Source organism: Acipenser ruthenus, chromosome 2 (assembly GCF_902713425.1).
Source record: "Acipenser ruthenus chromosome 2, fAciRut3.2 maternal haplotype, whole genome shotgun sequence".
Taxonomy (NCBI): domain Eukaryota; kingdom Metazoa; phylum Chordata; class Actinopteri; order Acipenseriformes; family Acipenseridae; genus Acipenser; species Acipenser ruthenus.
The window spans coordinates 2,398,564-2,416,541 of record NC_081190.1 but is presented as its reverse complement, the minus strand read 5'-3'; the positions used below and the strand labels follow the sequence as shown (position 1 = coordinate 2,416,541).

Sequence of the window (17,978 nt, the reverse complement as noted above, 5' to 3'; positions counted from 1 at the left end):
TGTGTTAGCCTGCCTCTCCTCCTCTCCTCACTGCTATACAGGGAATGCAATACAGAGGGAGCACAGTACATAGCGCACTCCACTCTCCTGTGATCTCTCTTGTGTTAGCCTGCCTCTCCTCCTCTCCTCACTGCTATACAGGGAATGCAATACAGAGGGAGCACAGTACATAGAGCACTCCACTCTCCTGTGATCTCTCTTGTGTTACCCTGCCTCTCCTCCTCTCCTCACTGCTATACAGGGAATGCAATACAGAGGGAGCACAGTACATAGAGCACTCCACTCTCCTGTGATCTCTCTTGTGTTAGCCTGCCTCTCCTCCTCTCCTCACTGCTATACAGGGAATGCAATACAGAGGGAGCACAGTACATAGAGCACTCCACTCTCCTGTGATCTCTCTTGTGTTACCCTGCCTCTCCTCCTCTCCTCACTGCTATACAGGGAATGCAATACAGAGGGAGCACAGTACATAGAGCACTCCACTCTCCTGTGATCTCTCTTGTGTTAGCCTGCCTCTCCTCCTCTCCTCACTGCTATACAGGGAATGCAATACAGAGGGAGCACAGTACATAGAGCACTCCACTCTCCTGTGATCTCTCTTGTGTCACCCTGCCTCTCCTCCTCTCCTCACTGCTATACAGGGAATGCAATACAGAGGATGCACAGTACATAGAGCACTCGACTCTCCTGTGATCTCTCTTGTGTTACCCTGCCTCTCCTCCTCTCCTCACTGCTATACAGGGAATGCAATACAGAGGATGCACAGTACATAGAGCACTCGACTCTCCTGTGATCTCTCTTGTGTTACCCTGCCTCTCCTCCTCTCCTCACTGCTATACAGGGAATGCAATACAGAGGGAGCACAGTACATAGAGCACTCCACTCTCCTGTGATCTCTCTTGTGTCACCCTGCCTCTCCTCCTCTCCTCACTGCTATACAGGGAATGCAATACAGAGGGAGCACAGTACATAGAGCACTCGACTCTCCTGTGATCTCTCTTGTGTTACCCTGCCTCTCCTCCTCTCCTCACTGCTATACAGGGAATGCAATACAGAGGGAGCACAGTACATAGAGCACTTGACTCTCCTGTGATCTCTCTTGTGTTAGCCTGCCTCTCCTCCTCTCCTCACTGCTATACAGGGAATGCAATACAGAGGGAGCACAGTACATAGAGCACTCGACTCTCCTGTGATCTCTCTTGTGTTACCCTGCCTCTCCTCCTCTCCTCACTGCTATACAGGGAATGCAATACAGAGGGAGCACAGTACATAGCGCACTCCACTCTCCTGTGATCTCTCTTGTGTTAGCCTGCCTCTCCTCCTCTCCTCACTGCTATACAGGGAATGCAATACAGAGGGAGCACAGTACATAGAGCACTCGACTCTCCTGTGATCTCTCTTGTGTTACCCTGCCTCTCCTCCTCTCCTCACTGCTATACAGGGAATGCAATACAGAGGGAGCACAGTACATAGAGCACTCGACTCTCCTGTGATCTCTCTTGTGTTACCCTGCCTCTCCTCCTCTCCTCACTGCTATACAGTGAATGCAATACAGAGGGAGCACAGTACATAGAGCACTCGACTCTCCTGTGATCTCTCTTGTGTTAGCCTGCCTCTCCTCCTCTCCTCACTGCTATACAGGGAATGCAATACAGAGGGAGCACAGTACATAGAGCACTCGACTCTCCTGTGATCTCTCTTGTGTTACCCTGCCTCTCCTCCTCTCCTCACTGCTATACAGGGAATGCAATACAGAGGGAGCACAGTACATAGAGCACTCCACTCTCCTGTGATCTCTCTTGTGTCACCCTGCCTCTCCTCCTCTCCTCACTGCTATACAGGGAATGCAATACAGAGGGAGCACAGTACATAGAGCACTCGACTCTCCTGTGATCTCTCTTGTGTTACCCTGCCTCTCCTCCTCTCCTCACTGCTATACAGGGAATGCAATACAGAGGGAGCACAGTACATAGAGCACTTGACTCTCCTGTGATCTCTCTTGTGTTACCCTGCCTCTCCTCCTCTCCTCACTGCTATACAGGGAATGCAATACAGAGGGAGCACAGTACATAGAGCACTCGACTCTCCTGTGATCTCTCTTGTGTTACCCTGCCTCTCCTCCTCTCCTCACTGCTATACAGGGAATGCAATACAGAGGGAGCACAGTACATAGCGCACTCCACTCTCCTGTGATCTCTCTTGTGTTAGCCTGCCTCTCCTCCTCTCCTCACTGCTATACAGGGAATGCAATACAGAGGGAGCACAGTACATAGAGCACTCGACTCTCCTGTGATCTCTCTTGTGTTACCCTGCCTCTCCTCCTCTCCTCACTGCTATACAGGGAATGCAATACAGAGGGAGCACAGTACATAGAGCACTCGACTCTCCTGTGATCTCTCTTGTGTTAGCCTGCCTCTCCTCCTCTCCTCACTGCTATACAGGGAATGCAATACAGAGGGAGCACAGTACATAGAGCACTCGACTCTCCTGTGATCTCTCTTGTGTTAGCCTGCCTCTCCTCCTCTCCTCACTGCTATACAGGGAATGCAATACAGAGGGAGCACAGTACATAGAGCACTCGACTCTCCTGTGATCTCTCTTGTGTTACCCTGCCTCTCCTCCTCTCCTCACTGCTATACAGGGAATGCAATACAGAGGGAGCACAGTACATAGAGCACTCGACTCTCCTGTGATCTCTCTTGTGTTACCCTGCCTCTCCTCCTCTCCTCACTGCTATACAGTGAATGCAATACAGAGGGAGCACAGTACATAGAGCACTCGACTCTCCTGTGATCTCTCTTGTGTTAGCCTGCCTCTCCTCCTCTCCTCACTGCTATACAGGGAATGCAATACAGAGGGAGCACAGTACATAGAGCACTCGACTCTCCTGTGATCTCTCTTGTGTTACCCTGCCTCTCCTCCTCTCCTCACTGCTATACAGGGAATGCAATACAGAGGGAGCACAGTACATAGAGCACTCGACTCTCCTGTGATCTCTCTTGTGTTAGCCTGCCTCTCCTCCTCTCCTCACTGCTATACAGGGAATGCTGCCTGGGTGGGGTGAAGACCTCCCTACCATCGTCATTGTGGCTTCATTACGACTCCTTCGGAATCGCACCCATAAGTCACACTTCTAGAAAACGTCAAACAAAACCAAAGTCAGCTAGCTGTAGAGACTTTACTGGGCGTATGTGGAAAGAGTCAAGGCTGGGCACCTCATATCCATTTTTACAGTTTTTTACACAAATATTCCCATGTTTATTTACAAAAGCTTTATGTTTTGTTTATTTTTTTTATCAATTCTTTCCCTAAAATTGGCTCAGAATTGTATTTTGATTTATACAAAGAAAGCTATGACCATGCCTTTGTTAGATACATTTATGCAAATAATGAATCTGTATTAGTGCAACTTCCATCCGTGCCCCAATATTACAACAATATTTCCAGGGAAGGGCAGCAGTGTGGAGTAGTGGTCAGGGCTCTGGACTCTTGACCGGAGGGTCGTGGGTTCAATCCCAGGTGGGGGTCCCTGCTGCTGTACTCTTGAGCAAGGTACTTTACCTAGATTGCTCCAGTAAAAAAAAAAAAACTGTATAAATGGGTAATTGTATGTAAAAATAATGTGATATCTTGTAACAGTCGCCCTGGATAAGGGCGTCTGCAAAGAAATTAATAATAATAATAATAATAATAATCACTTACTTGCACTTTTATTTTAATAAGCACTATTACATTTCCAGGACTTTTTAAAGTAAAAGCCTAAACAATGTCTCAGTTCATAAACTCCTAACAATTTTTAGCGTCCAACAAAGAGCAATAAAATGTTTCATTGAAACGGTAGGTCTATGCCCTCATTACATATTAATTGCCAGTTTCTTTACACTTGATTTGAATTCAGGTTCTTTTTCTTCTCTCCAATGATAGTGACAGATCTTCTGCCATTAACAATGAGTAGTTATCTTTAGGGACATTTACTTAAAGCCTTCAAGCTGTGAAGCACACAGCTGCATCCTGCTCCTTTCAGACTCGGGCTGTGCTGATACTCCAACTCATACTCACTGTTGCCTTTAAGAAGTGTTTATTGGCAGGTATTAAATACATCCATTCATTTTTCATTGTCAGTTTACAGCCTCGGTACAGCAGTAAAAATGTCAGCGCCCCGAATGAGAGGAAAACCCACTTCCAATCTGCTTTAAAAACATTCAATGCCAAACTTAATTGTCATTGATTGGTACTCAGTTGTAAAGGTGAGGGAAGGACTTATTTTGTTTTGAAATCAACATGTTCATGAATGGATTTATTTAATACCTGCCAATAAATACTTCTTAAAGGCAGTTACAAGTATCAGCACACCCCTGATTCATCACTTAAAACGTAAGCCTCCGTTCATTTTACTGCAGACTGACTAACAGACTGGCTTACAAAGCACAGTCAGTCTAGGTTCAGCTCCTTTCAATATGAACTATTCCATCAAGATACTTAAGCAGATTATGGGATTTCATGTCTGCCTGAGTCAGGGTCTGCAGGCTCCTCAAGCATCTGGTCTCCTATGCTGCTGTAACCCTTATTAAAGTTTACCATGGGATTGTGCAGTCCCCCCCATGCATTTCCCATGGTTATACTGTGCATTTATCATAGCTTATCCTGGTTTTCCATGTTTATTAATGTGCTCTACCCTACCTCGCTATTCTTTACAGTGCTTACCCTTTTGTCTTTGTGTGATGTTTGCAGTCATTGAGAGTGGTTCTGGCCTCTGGATTGCTCCAATATTGAGCTGTTATCATTTTTCTCTATGTCTGTCTTCACCTGATGATGGATTTGTTTTTGCTTTTTTTTTTCTCAGGTACAACATTCTGTTCTCCCTGACTGGAGGAGGGAAGTTTAACTACCAGGGCACTAAGCGCTGGATCGAGGAGCACCTGGATCATTCAGGTACAGTCTGGAGGAGGTGAGGTGTTGGTTTCGGGGTGTGAGTAGTGTGCACTGCAGCAGAATTGTGATCCAACGAGACCCAGAGGGTGGCATTGCTGGAAGTTACTCCAGGTCTAATGGTCTAACTTGTCTTTGGTACTTCTGTATCCTTGTGTGCAAGTGCCTGTGCTTTCTGAAATGTAGAATTTAACCAGGGTGGAGTGTCATCCCCAAGCAGTACTGTGTTTCCCAGAGATTGTGGTGGCAACGTTTGGCAGGGTTCTGAGATAAGCCCCAACTGGATTTAATTAGAGCATTTTACAGCACTGGGGATTCCTATTTTTAGATTGCATCAACCACATATTTTTAGGGGAAATCTCTGGATAACCACAGGTAGTTGGTTGAAGCAATCCAGGCAAAATCCAGTGCTGTAAATCTGTGGCTGATCCTGCCTGGTATGATTAAAGCAACACCTTGGTCTCTTCATAGTACTACTGATTTATCAATTGCCTTATTTACATCCCTAGATACGTTAAAAGAGTAAGGATCTGAGTTTCAGGGTGGGTGTCTTAAGATGAATGTTATTCGTCATTAAATAACTCTCCCCTGTGTCTGTGTGATCAGAGTCCAGTCTTCTCCATGACAACGTGGCGTTCGTCCTGTGTCTGGACACCCTGGGGAACGGGGAGGCGCTCCACCTGCACGTCTCCAGACCCCCCAGGCCAGGGACAGTGCAGCATGCCTTCATACAGCAGATTGAACAGGCAAGTCTCAAACCCACCTTCACCACGAGATGCCAGCTGTCTGTGGCACTGTTTTGCCACAGGCTCAGGGAGGAGCAGCTAACCCTCCTGAGTTATACACTGCTAGATTACTGTATTATCATGCATGAAAAATGAACATTCACTCCCGATACAAAACTGTCAGTCTCGTATTTACTATTGTTTGTGTAACAAAGTTATCTTTCCAGCATCTAACCTGGTATAATTTTACAGATTTCTCAACCGGTATTAATCCCTCCCCCCCTCCCTTTTCCAGGTGGTTTCTTCTCATTTCCCTGCAGTGACTTTTGGAGTAGTCCACAAGAAAATCAATCTGGGGGACACGGCTCTGGCCTGGGAGCATGAGCGCTTTGGGATTCGGAGAATCCCCGGGTTCACCCTGTCCCACCTGGAGGACCCCCTGAGAGGGCAGAGGGGTTCTATCCTGGACACAGTGTGAGAGTAGATGGAGGGACGGGACGGGACGGGACGGGGGGGGGGGGGGGGGAGTGGTAGCACACGGTGGGGATTAATATAAATATCTTTGGGAGGATATAAACATGTTTTTTAGTGATACCTTTATAATAGGATCAGTTAAAATGTGTATTGTTTGTATATATATACAGTATATATAATGAAGAAGAGAAGTAATTGATACATTGAAAACTCACTATTGTAATAAATAGCGAAGATTCAGCTTAGCATGGTAGAAATGGCAAGCTAGACTGATGTTGTTTAAGTTCGAGAGGTTATATCTGTATCACCAACATCTGTCTGTGGACCAGCACAGCTTTCCTCGTGGTGCTTTAGGAGGAGGAGCTGCTGAGGAGAAGCTTGTAAACGTCCCTCTTGTTGCCCATGTCTGTGTTGCCATTGCCCAGGTCTCAGATGGACATCAGGAAGCTCAGACGAAACACTGCCATTGTTGCCGAGGCCTTGGCGCGCTTCATGTATAATTTCACTGAAAAGGTAAGTTCTTGGCTGCAGCAGCAGGGAAGAGCAGAGCTAAATAATCACTTTGTTTTAAAGGGCACACAGTGTGTATTGAATGGCTAGTTTGTCTGTGTTAACAGTGGCCCCATCCACATACTGTACACTGGAATTAGAATGATGAGCTCACAGTGGCTGCCACTCCACCTGCTGGCTCCTCCCTTCCCTTCTAAGTTGTGGGATGTAGCCAATGAGGGACTAGCTGTGGTTGATATCAATGAAGTTCAGTCCCAGAGGCTCCTGCTAGAGTGTAGCATTGTTTTTATTTGGTCTCCTCTTTATTTGCAGGGTTCGCTGATGGAGCTTCAGGTTTTTAAAGGTCGCTTGGTAAAGTACTGAATTTGCTTCTTTTTTTATTTTCTCTTACCAGCAATGTTATTTTCTAACAATTTTTATTGATTTCTTAATATGCAGGGGGAATCTATAGTGTCTTTATTTGCTTCATTATTTGTATTGTCAATGTGTATTTACATACAGGAGTCTGAATTAATTGACACTTTACAGCACTGCCATAGCTATGATGATATGTCAGCACCATTCTGGTTTATTAAGGCCAATATCAATTGCCAATATCATCCCACATAATAAAGATGAAAAAGAGTCATAACTTCAAACATTCAATCATAAAATCTGAACAGCACTAGAGAAACTTCTTAGTAAAGTAGACAAACCTTTATCAGTGGAAATTCTTCAAGTTTTAAAAACACTACCACTGTAAGCATGCTACCATATTATAAGAATCAATACAGCAAATGGATAGTGCTCTCTATTCATAAACATTAAGGACTGCTTTAAAGGGTGTTTTTAAGGACTCTTTTTTAAGGACGGTTTCTAAACATTTCCTTAGGTTAGAAAGCGCTTTAAAAATGAATCAGAACCCCTCTTTAAAACAGTTGAAAACTACATGAACTGCAAGCTTGACTAACAAATGTAGTTAATAATGAGTCATTATAGTAACCTATAGTATTTACAAAGACAAATGAACCCCTTTTCAATTCATGGACTTGGAGTTGGTACATTTGGGATCTGATCTTTGGTGGACACTTTTAGCTGGCTTTTTTTTAGTTTTTAAATAGGTTACTCACCATTATATATTAACTAACTGTTAACAAGAAAGCATTCATAGTGGTTGTGACTGGGAGCAGTGCAATACAATACTATTGCAATGGATCTGGACTAAGAGGCAATGTTTGCACTAGGACACCTAAGGTACAGTACAGTGCAGTGAGGCTGACGTTGGTAGAACATTCTCATTTCAATACCATGGTATCATGTCAGTTTTACTGTGGATTCGTTTTTTAAATCCATTGCTTTGCCTTTGCTGGGAATGCTATGGTCCTGACAGGGTTTCTTCAGAGTAATAATAGTACTATTGTAATGCTGTTCCAAATGGAACAGTGAATCACCAAGGGGCTGAACACATGCAGCTGATTAAGTGTCTGTTTTTTGTTGTTTCCTGAATGATCCCTGTGTCTCTGTCTCTCTTCAGGAGGTCCAGGAGAGCCGTCTGTCCTCCCTGGTTCACTGGCTGTCCTCCCAGTCCAGGGCTGCCCAGCTCCTTGAGCGAGACCCTGGCCTCCTCCCCACCCTGGAGCTGCAGCTCAGTCATTACCTGCGTCAGGTCCAGCGGCACACCTTCCTCACTGACAAGAGGTAATGAGCCCCCCGCCCATCTCACCGCCACGCCAGCAAGAGAACACACAGCAACTTGAAACAACGGGCAGGCCGGGTTAATGCTAATCCAGGCCAGGAGACAGTACAGAGAGTCTGGACATGGATTGTGGGTAGTCACATGCTTCAGACCATACAGGTTCTTGTTCCATTCTATAACACATGTCACAGAGTCAGCTCCTTCTATTATTTAGCTTGCTAGTTAACCCATGTTACTCCAGATACATCCGAGGCATGTCCACACAGCTCTCTGCCCTTCTCGCACATGAGAGATAACCCAGCAGGTGGCGCAAAAGAGCTATATACGTTCCTTAAAGGTACAGCAATACATTAGTAAAGAATCATTAAAACACAGCCAAACTCGCCTGCTGTGCCCTGTTCTGTCGTAACCTAGCACTGTGTATGACTGTATGAAGGACACTCTATAACTCTGCAGATTTATTATATATGAGTAGTAGCAGTCGTAGTGGTGGTGGTATTATTATTATTATTATTATTATTATTATAATAGTTTATTTTAGTAATAGAAGACAAACAGAGTACATTACTACTTTGCACACTACTACTTTATTGTTAAAATGTGCTGGAGGAGACAGTATTTGTCCAGGCAGTATTTGTCATAACACCGAACGCTGGGATGCATCATCATACATCATGAGAGAGCTTCATCCGCTCAAGGCACAAGACATGCGCAGCATTTGCATTTCAAATACTCTGCAAACAGTGTCTCTGTATGTTTATAAATAAGCGGTATAACATACATGGCTTTTAGAAGCATGTTGTTATTAAGCAGATATAAGCAGACAATACACCGTGAGACGTGGCATGGCTTCATTTCACATCATCATTTGAAGATCGTTGATTTAAAATTATTTTCAAAAAGCACATAAACGTGAGCATAAAACAGATTAAATGAATGCACGCTGTATAATTACCAATCCCTTGAACCCAAGTTCCCACATAGGACTCTCAATCAGGGTTTTATATAAACCCTTTGTTGTGCAGTGTACGAAAATGTCTCTTTAATAAAGATTATAAAATAATCTTACTGGGATAATGGTGCCAGTGCTAATACATAGTTTAGATCCTTCAGGTCTGCTGTTAATGGATGGTTTTCCAGAGTATTCTGCTGCCCTCTAGTGTTAGATGTTTCTCTTACAGATTGAGAAGCACACACATGGTGAAGTGCCATTCATTCAAGGCCCATTATTTTCCGTTTTTACTTTTTATAAAATGTTCTTGCAGATGTATCACTGTTTTTTTTTTTTTTTAAACATAATGTAAACTGGTGAAAATCTGTTGGAGGGGATAGAAATCCTAGTTTTTCAGGTAAATGTCAGGGGTAATCACTTGCTTCTGTTGTTTGTGAATGCAAACAATGTAAAATTGAATATAAAAGTACCTGTAGTGATTGTAAAACCTGGGAATTTTCAGTACAAATGTGTAAAAACTGAGCATATCTTGGGCCTTGAGTGTATTTTACTTCTCTAATTTTATTGTGGATTTGCATGAAGTACTTGTATAGTAATGTACGTGTGCATGTACTGGACAGGCTGGTGAATTGTAGGGCGAGAATGAAAGTCATGTTCTTCAATCCACAACAGCCACCCCCAGTTTACTGGAAGAACATGCACAAGTACAAGTACATCCCTTTAGTTTGTCATGTAAGCTTCTCTTTTGGACATTTAAATTCTTCTAGTGACTGTTCTATTTATTTGTTGTTGTCTGGTTTGTCTCGAGAGGGTGAACTCAATCGTGTTGAAGTGTCCTAAATCAGGATTTTGTTGACTTTTGCAGTCATGATCAAATACATAATATTCCATTTACTACAGACTGTAGATCTCAGTGCGTCCATACTGCTGTGCAGGTCCTTACGCTATGCACACTGAGCAGGGGACTGTGGATTAATGCTGCCTGTTTTAATCTGTTTCAGAGACCCAGATTATGTGTTCTTTGACCAGATGAAACAAACCATGACAGCATACAGGTAAGTGTTTTGTTTTGTTTACTAAATTACCATAACAACCACGTATCCATCCAGTCTCACTGGTAAGCACCACGCTCTACCCAAGCGTGCATCGTAACCACTGTACAAACCAGCCAGGCAGGGGTCAGACTCCGTAATGTCAGTGCATCAACACTGCCTGCTGCTTGTGCAGGACAGGGGGAGTTTAAACCACTGAACTCTGATTTACACAGAGGTTCAGATGAATCATTTGTTTGATCTCTTATTCTCTTTACCGCAGGGTGAAGCCAGCAGTGTTTGACCTGTTCCTGGTGCCATGTATAGCAGCATGTCTGGGAGTGGTTTACCATGCAATACAGGTGAGCGTCTCCGGGATCTATATACTGGGGGCTTATACTTGAGAAAACGTCAGATGTCTTTTTTAATTGAGCTGAATCTGTTTAGCCTGGAACAAAGAAGAATCAGGTGGGACATGATTGAAGTCTTTAAAATCCTAAAAGGAGTTGACATAGTTTACCCAAACCAATACTTTAAACACAATACAGAAACCAAGGACACAGTTGGAAATGAAGATGAATGAGATAAACTCGGGACAGAGGGAAGGAGACACTTCTTCACACAGTGATTGAGGGCATGGAATGGGCTGCCTAGTCATGTTGTTGAGGCAGAATCACTTGGATCCTTTAAGATCCAACTTGACAAAGCTCTGAGATCAATCAGCTACTGGGAACCAGATTAGCTTAGATGGGCTGAATGTCCTCCTCTAGTTCAGGAATTGTGTTTGAGTTGGTGGAGCTGATGGTGTTGCATGGGGACAGGTTAAAGGTTACACTCTGGTGTACCAGGTAAACCTGGAGGTTAGACATGATTCTGAGGGCTTTCAGGGGTGCTTTAAACTTATGTTTGGATGACTGAAACAGAAAATGACACAAATTAATCTAAAGTAATGATTGGTTTGGTGGTAGGATCGGAGGCAATCACTGAACCTTCAGTTCTCCTGAGCTGTCGTGGTGAGTAATTGGACATGCTAAATTGGAGAACGAAATCAGGATAAAGTAATTGGGCACTGAAAATGTAGTTTAATAATTAAATAAATTAATAAATATAAACATAGAGTTAATCTCAATCTTATCTGTGTTGTTTTCCAGAATTTTGGATCCCTGTACACCAGAGTCACCAGACTGATGGTGAAGCCGAAGCAGCAGTGAGCTGAACCTCCACCATAGTCAACCAGCAAAGGAAAGGCAGAAGAGCCCAACCCGGAGCACTGCCCCATGCTGTACCGGAGGACTGTTTTAAATGCAATACAAGTTTGAATTGAATTGCAGATACTTTATATTTTTAAAGAATAGAGTCCCTTATAAAAGTTTATCACAGTAACTGTACAGTTTTCCCATAGTTATACTATGCATTTACCATGTTTTACCATGGTTTATCATGTTTTTTTAATATGTTTTACCTTTGTGCTTACAGTACATGTGCTTTTCCATGCTTTCACTATGCTTTATTTCACTTTGTAGTGTAATGGTACCCTTTTATAAGGGGTAGGGTAAAACATTAAGAACCCACCTGCAAGAATCCATCATGTAGCCAGTAACTAAAAGAACACTGACCTGCACAGGAACAAAGCAACAAACAACCAGTACAAGAGATGTCTCCAGGGTTGTGGTTCAGAAAGGATGTCGCTGTATCTTGGACACTTAGAGGGTGTAACATCCACCAATGAGGTATTTGCTTAGGGACCTTGACTTTGACCTCCTGTCCAATAAGGTACCACAATGATCCTGACCCTTCATACCAAGGTGTGCTGATTCGACTGTGGAGATGATCTGACCACAGCTGAATACTGAATAGTGGCTCTTATCTTTGACTTGTATTTGGCAGGTGGTCTCATAGTTTAGTCCTCCACTATGTGTATACATGTCTTTTGTTATGTTTACAATAATATTTAGAATATTGTATTCATTTAAAATACTAACAGTTCCCTTTTTTGTGCAGGGATACATTACATTTGTATGTGTTTCCCCTATCTCCCCTATCTCCAATGATGATACAGCCCTACAAAATAATACATTAATTAGTTCATTGACTAATACTGTGCTTATGCTTTTCATGAATTAAACAAGACTGTTTGGAATAAAACCCCCTTCTCACAGTGTACAGCACTATGCATTGTTGAGGTAATGGCAAGCCAAGGACCTCTACCCCACACCCTGTACAGCAGAATGAATGGCTGTTTATTTATGTATTTCAGACGTCATTTATGCATTGGTTTTCTTTGTATAATTATCTTCATGATTATTGGTACAGTCATTTATAGATTATCTTACAAGAGTGGTCATTTTTGCCCTTGCACACATTTCAACTATTTGTCTTGGCACAATATTTATATATTCATTCTCCAGTCATGTATACTTGGTCAAGTCTGAAAACCTGAAAACACAAAACCAACTGAAGTCCTAGAAGTATAGCACTGAGCCTGTAAAATAATCCTAGCAACCAGCCCGGCCCCCTTTGTGATGTGAACCGGAGCGAAGTGAACGTGGGGCTGGTGAAACACGGTGCTTTCACTGCGGCCGGCTCCCATTGTGCTTCTTTCAGCTCGTATTGACCCAGCCTTTGTTCTGCAAGTCAATAAAGTGCAAACACCCTGTCTGACCTGAATAGGCCTTTGAAGATCCAATCTCTGACAGCGCCTGAATTATTTATTTAATGAAGTGTTCCGGTGTCTGGGGGGGAGCAGCGGCGTGGAGCGAGCGGGCTGACTGGGTGCGCTGCTAGAACGGAGGCAGGTTGACGAGGAGGAGGTTTAATCAGAGAGTGAGTAAATGAGCTGCTCCTCTGACTGCTTCACAAAGCCTTTGGAGGACACAGATTGTATTCTTCCGACTGGCTGTTCTGGACTTTCAATTCTTCCCAATTCTTCCCAGGCCCCGAGTTCTGTTTCTCTAAAGGATCCTCTTGCTGCCCTTATAGAGAAGTGACAGTTTGAATTATAGTACAGTACAGTAAAACCTTGATAGTAAGGCCAGATAATGGACCAACAGAATGTGTCCTTTATACTGGATGTACATTGTAATAGAAACATTCACATTTTACTATATATATATATATATATATATATATATATATATATAGTGTTGCAGTAAGAATACCTCTTTGTGCTTACCTCTGTTAAGAAAAGGGAACAAGACTAAAAGGCTAAAATATGCGCAAGAACACAGAAATTGGTTAAAGGTGCTTTGGACTGTTGATGGATGGACAATGACACCTGTGCCTTCTGCTAGTCCTGTTGTCATTTCAACCCTTGTTACAGTATGGTACACTTCAAGGGAGCACAAAAAAAATAATGCACACAGCCCAGTCCACTGGGCAACTAAATGCTATAGCAACAATTATTCATTCTTCTTTAGAAGTCTATAAACTAAAGGGTATTTGCTCTGAGCTTTCCAAGAAGTCATGAAGTTAGCCAATGGATGGCAGGGGGCAGGGTCCTGTGCACCTGAGGGACTGTCTCCATATAAAGCCTGCAGTGGAGTTCCTCTGGGAGACAGATTGAAGCTGCTGCCTCTTGGAGTGAATGCCCTGGTTGGAAATGCTCGTTGCAGCTCTCCACAGCTCCCGAGCCAATAACAGCACCTACACAGATGAGTACAAAGCCCCAGGCTTGGGGAAGCCAACAAAGGCAAGACCTTCATCAGCGACCAGAAGGAACAACCCCCACCCCAAACCGGTAGGGACACAACTGCGTACCAGAGTCTGAGCGGGGTTCATTTACTATAGGGGTGCAATACAGGGCTGAGGATTAGTGTACCCTGCGGTTTAAAACACGTGCTTCTCATTGCTAGCACCACTGTTTTATTATTAGTATATCCACATATCTGGTCTTGAATAGGGCAGCAGTGTGGAGTAGTGGTTAGGGCTCTGGACTCTTGACCGGAGGGTTGTGGGTTCAATCCCCAGTGGGGGATACTGCTGTTGTACCCTTGAGCAAGGTACTTTACCTAGATTGCTCCAGTAAAAACCCAACTGTATAAATGGGTAATTGTATGTAAAATAATGTGATATCTGTATAATGTGAAATAATGTGATATCTTGTAACAATCGTAAGTCGCCCTGGATAAGGGCGTCTGCTAAGAAATAAATAATAATAGCACTGTGACCATTTTTTTTTTTTATGAAATCATACACATATCATGGAAATAAGACTCTTATTGCAAAGCAGTTTCACTCATTCCAGATTGTAATACAAGCTTGATTAGCCACAGTGTATCAGTAAGAAGCTCAAGTGTATCTTATTAAACTCGTAGTAAAACCTGGAATGGACCAGGAGTCTTTTTTTTCATTCCTGCAGTATAATTATTTTGTCTACACATTTTCTTATTTTGTCTACACATTAGCCACTGTGTGTAGTACAGTTACTGGACTAGATAATGTCTCGTTCTGGAATATATTCATGATCAAAGCCATCTGAGCAGGTCAGGTTTAACACACGTAATAGTGTTTTAACCTCTGGTCATATGAATGATACAGATCCTGTCATATCCATTTTAATTCACATTTACACTAACGGATCACAGATGCCAAGGGTTATTCCCTTACTTCGTTTCTGTTGACAAAAACACCACATGCATGTACTGTTCTGATTGTGAGGTTATCTGTGTGCTGAAAGGTATCTCCTGCCACACCCTTATATAAATCTCCCATAGTAAAAGCATAGCAAAGTGTAATAAAGCATAGGTACGCACTGTAAAGAATAGTTAAAGCATAGTAATAACATGTCAAACCAGGGTAAACGATTGTAAATACATAGTATAACCATGGGAAAAGCAAAAGCAGTGTTCAAAAATCCAGTGGTAACCCTTTATAAGGGCATACCCGTGCAAGAGTAGATATCTTGCTCATGGCTATTTTGTTTCTGTAGGGCTTCCTGTTTCCCAAAAGATTACCATGTGACCATGGTGTCATTCAGGACAGAGTCCGACAGCTGGTTCATAATTACATATCGACACGATCCCCCTACAGCTGCTACCACCTTCCTTCCTGCACTGCCGACCTCTTCCCTCCAGGTAAAGGTGTAACTACCCCCCAGAAAGGGACCTCCTGTAATGACCTGTTGGTCTTGGTAATACTTACCTTTAACAAGTCAGGTGCAACAGGGCGGGGGCTGGGAGCAAACCGCCAAACAAGCCAGTCCAGTGAAGTGACAATCATAGAATACAGATGTGTACCAAATATGAAGACACTATCTAAAAATGTGCTGTCTCTTCCATGGCTGTTCCACATTGGGCAAACACCCTTCTAGTTGTTGTTTACACCCCAAAATGTGGACATTTTATATTAAGGAATAACGGTCCTGTTTGTACTTTAATTTAGTCTCTCTGTTCCAGTGATGTGTATTGTGGATGCAAAGGGAACTTTGTTTAAGTTTAGCCTTTATAAAGGAAGGCTTTCATTTTGTCCTGATTGTTCTTCGATTGATCATCACAAATATATGCAAACTAGCCTCTGGTCAGTTCCCCACATGCTAGTACATAGTACTAAAAGACTTACTAAAGGTTCTGCCCATTGCTTCTTTCACTTCATGTTTCATGAATTTAACCAAACAATTATCCTCCCCAGTAAAGCTGTGTCAAGAAACTGTGTAAATATTGCTTGGTGTTTACCTTCTCGTTTTTCCCACCAGAGGGCAGACTTGCCTTGCATATGCAGAAACCCCAACCCAAGAAGACAAACCCTGTCCGGTTCCTATTATCCCCTCTGACTCTGCCTGGACCAGACTTTCACAGGCAGGGCTCTCACTCAGGCAGTGGGGTTAGGGCTGCCACAGCTGGTCAGCTGAAGAGACTGCAGGGCCTGGACCCCAGGGTGTGTGGATCCCCAGCCAATGAGAAGAAGCTCCAAACAATTCCACACAACATAGAGAGGTACAGGTACAGAGTGCTGTGCAAGGCCCCTCCCCTTATAAAATATTACCATGCTAATATTGCACTTTTCTTGTGGTTATACTATGTATTTACCATAGTTTACCATGCTTTACCACTTATCAGTGCTTACCTATGCGTTATCATGCTTTCACTATACTTTAGTGCACTTTGCAAAAAGGTACAGTTTAAAAATAATGGTGTACCGGTACCTTCTCTAATGGTGTACCTTTGCTAATACATCATGATTCAGGATGGTAGTTAATGGTATACCACTTGTAATTCATGATTAGTAATTAGTATTTTATTCCATAGTACAGGTCTAGTGTGTGATCCATGCTTAAACACACCCCACATCACTTTGCAGAATACTCATACCCTACGTACACGCAAACCTTTAAATATTCCTTCCAGAGTAATCCCAGATTCTGAACCCCCGAAGGTGCACGATTCCTGCCCAAGGTACACAAAATACAGTTCCTCCAGCCCCCACCCTGCACCACTCGCCTGCCAGAACAGGTTCCGCCCAAAGACAGCCATGGACTTTAGGTAAGTGGTGTGTTGAGCAGAAATAATAGAGCTGCAAAGTTAGAGCTTGCTTTTCTACCCTTTTATCTTTAAATACACTTCTATCACTCCCTCTGATCAAACAGTCCATCGTCGCTAATGATTAGACCACACTGCCTCCCTGCCAGAAGGTGCTCTAACTTCTAGACCACACTGCCTCCCAGTCACTCTGCTCTAACCACTAGATCACACGATTGTCGTGAAAGTACAGGGCTGTTTTCTTCTTGTCTTTTCCCGCAGGTGTGAATACAGCTGCTTCCAGGTTGTCAAAAAATCCCAGCCGGGCCACTACATAATTCACCCTGAGTTTGTTTCCGAGAGACTAACTTGAAGGCTGGCATGTCCCGTCTCTTCCATTCTCTTCCTCCGGAGCTCCTATCATGAGAAGCTTTTCTTCAAAATTAAAGACAAACTGATGTTAATAATAATAATAATAATAATAATAATAATAATAATAATAATAATAATAATAATAATAATTGTATATAGCGCCCTTAAAAGCAATCATTTCAGAGCACTTCACAGAACAAAGGTAAATACAACAAAAACAATAACACATAGAAACAAAACACTCAAAGTTGCTGATCTCTAACGGAATAGAGTCCCACAGTTTTGGGACATAGTAACAGAAGGCCCTGTCACCCATAGAGCGCAGGCGAGCAGAAGGGACACACAACAGTCTAAGATCGATGGCGCAGGGGCTCCCGAGTGGCGCATCCAGTAAAGGCGCTCCACGTGGAGTGCAGGATGTGCCCTATAGCCTGGACGTTGCCGGTTCGAGTCCAGGCTATTCCACAGCTGACTGTGGACAGGAGCTCCCAGGGGGCGGCGCTCAGTTGGCTGAGCGTTGCCCGGGAGGTGGGGAGGGTTAGGTCGGCCAGGGTGTCCTCGGCTCACCGCGCACCAGCGACCCCTGTAGTCTGACCGGGCACCTGTAGGCTTGCCTGTAAGCTGTCCGAGAGCTGGGTTGTCCTCTGACACTGTAGCTCTTGAATGGCTGCAGGGTGAGTCTGCAGTGTGAAAAAAAGCGGTCGGCTGACGGCACACGCTTCGGTGGACAGTGTGTGTTTGTCTTCGCCACTCCTGAGTCAGCGCAAGGGTGGTAGCGGTGAGCTGAGCTTAAAAAAAAAAATTGGCCATTCCAAATTGGGAGAAAATAATAAAAATAATTACTAGAATTACAAAAAT

At 43.5% G+C, this 17,978-nt stretch overlaps 1 protein-coding gene across 1 annotated transcript; it reads left to right on the top strand.

Moving 5' to 3' along the window:
• The first annotated feature begins 4,484 nt into the window (after positions 1 to 4,484).
• On the top strand, positions 4,485 to 12,963 carry LOC117403584 (BOS complex subunit NCLN-like). Its single transcript, XM_058986222.1, has 9 exons — positions 4,485 to 4,932; positions 5,536 to 5,675; positions 5,950 to 6,128; positions 6,554 to 6,641; positions 6,951 to 6,989; positions 8,152 to 8,315; positions 10,267 to 10,320; positions 10,580 to 10,658; positions 11,448 to 12,963. The coding sequence occupies exons 1-9, from the start codon at positions 4,602 to 4,604 to the stop codon at positions 11,505 to 11,507; spliced, it is 1,134 nt and encodes a 377-aa protein (XP_058842205.1). The 5' UTR covers positions 4,485 to 4,601; the 3' UTR covers positions 11,508 to 12,963.
• The last annotated feature ends 5,015 nt before the right edge of the window (positions 12,964 to 17,978 follow it).

Excerpts from the sequence above, each read along its gene's own strand:
- LOC117403584 (XM_058986222.1), top strand. The coding sequence starts at position 4,602 with ATGCATTTCCCATGGTTATACTGTGCATTTATCATAGCTTATCCTGGT. Across the intron at positions 6,642-6,950 it reads TGTATAATTTCACTGAAAAG|GGTTCGCTGATGGAGCTTCA; the intron begins GTAAGTTCTTGG and ends CTTTATTTGCAG. Across the intron at positions 6,990-8,151 it reads AGGTTTTTAAAGGTCGCTTG|GAGGTCCAGGAGAGCCGTCT; the intron begins GTAAAGTACTGA and ends GTCTCTCTTCAG.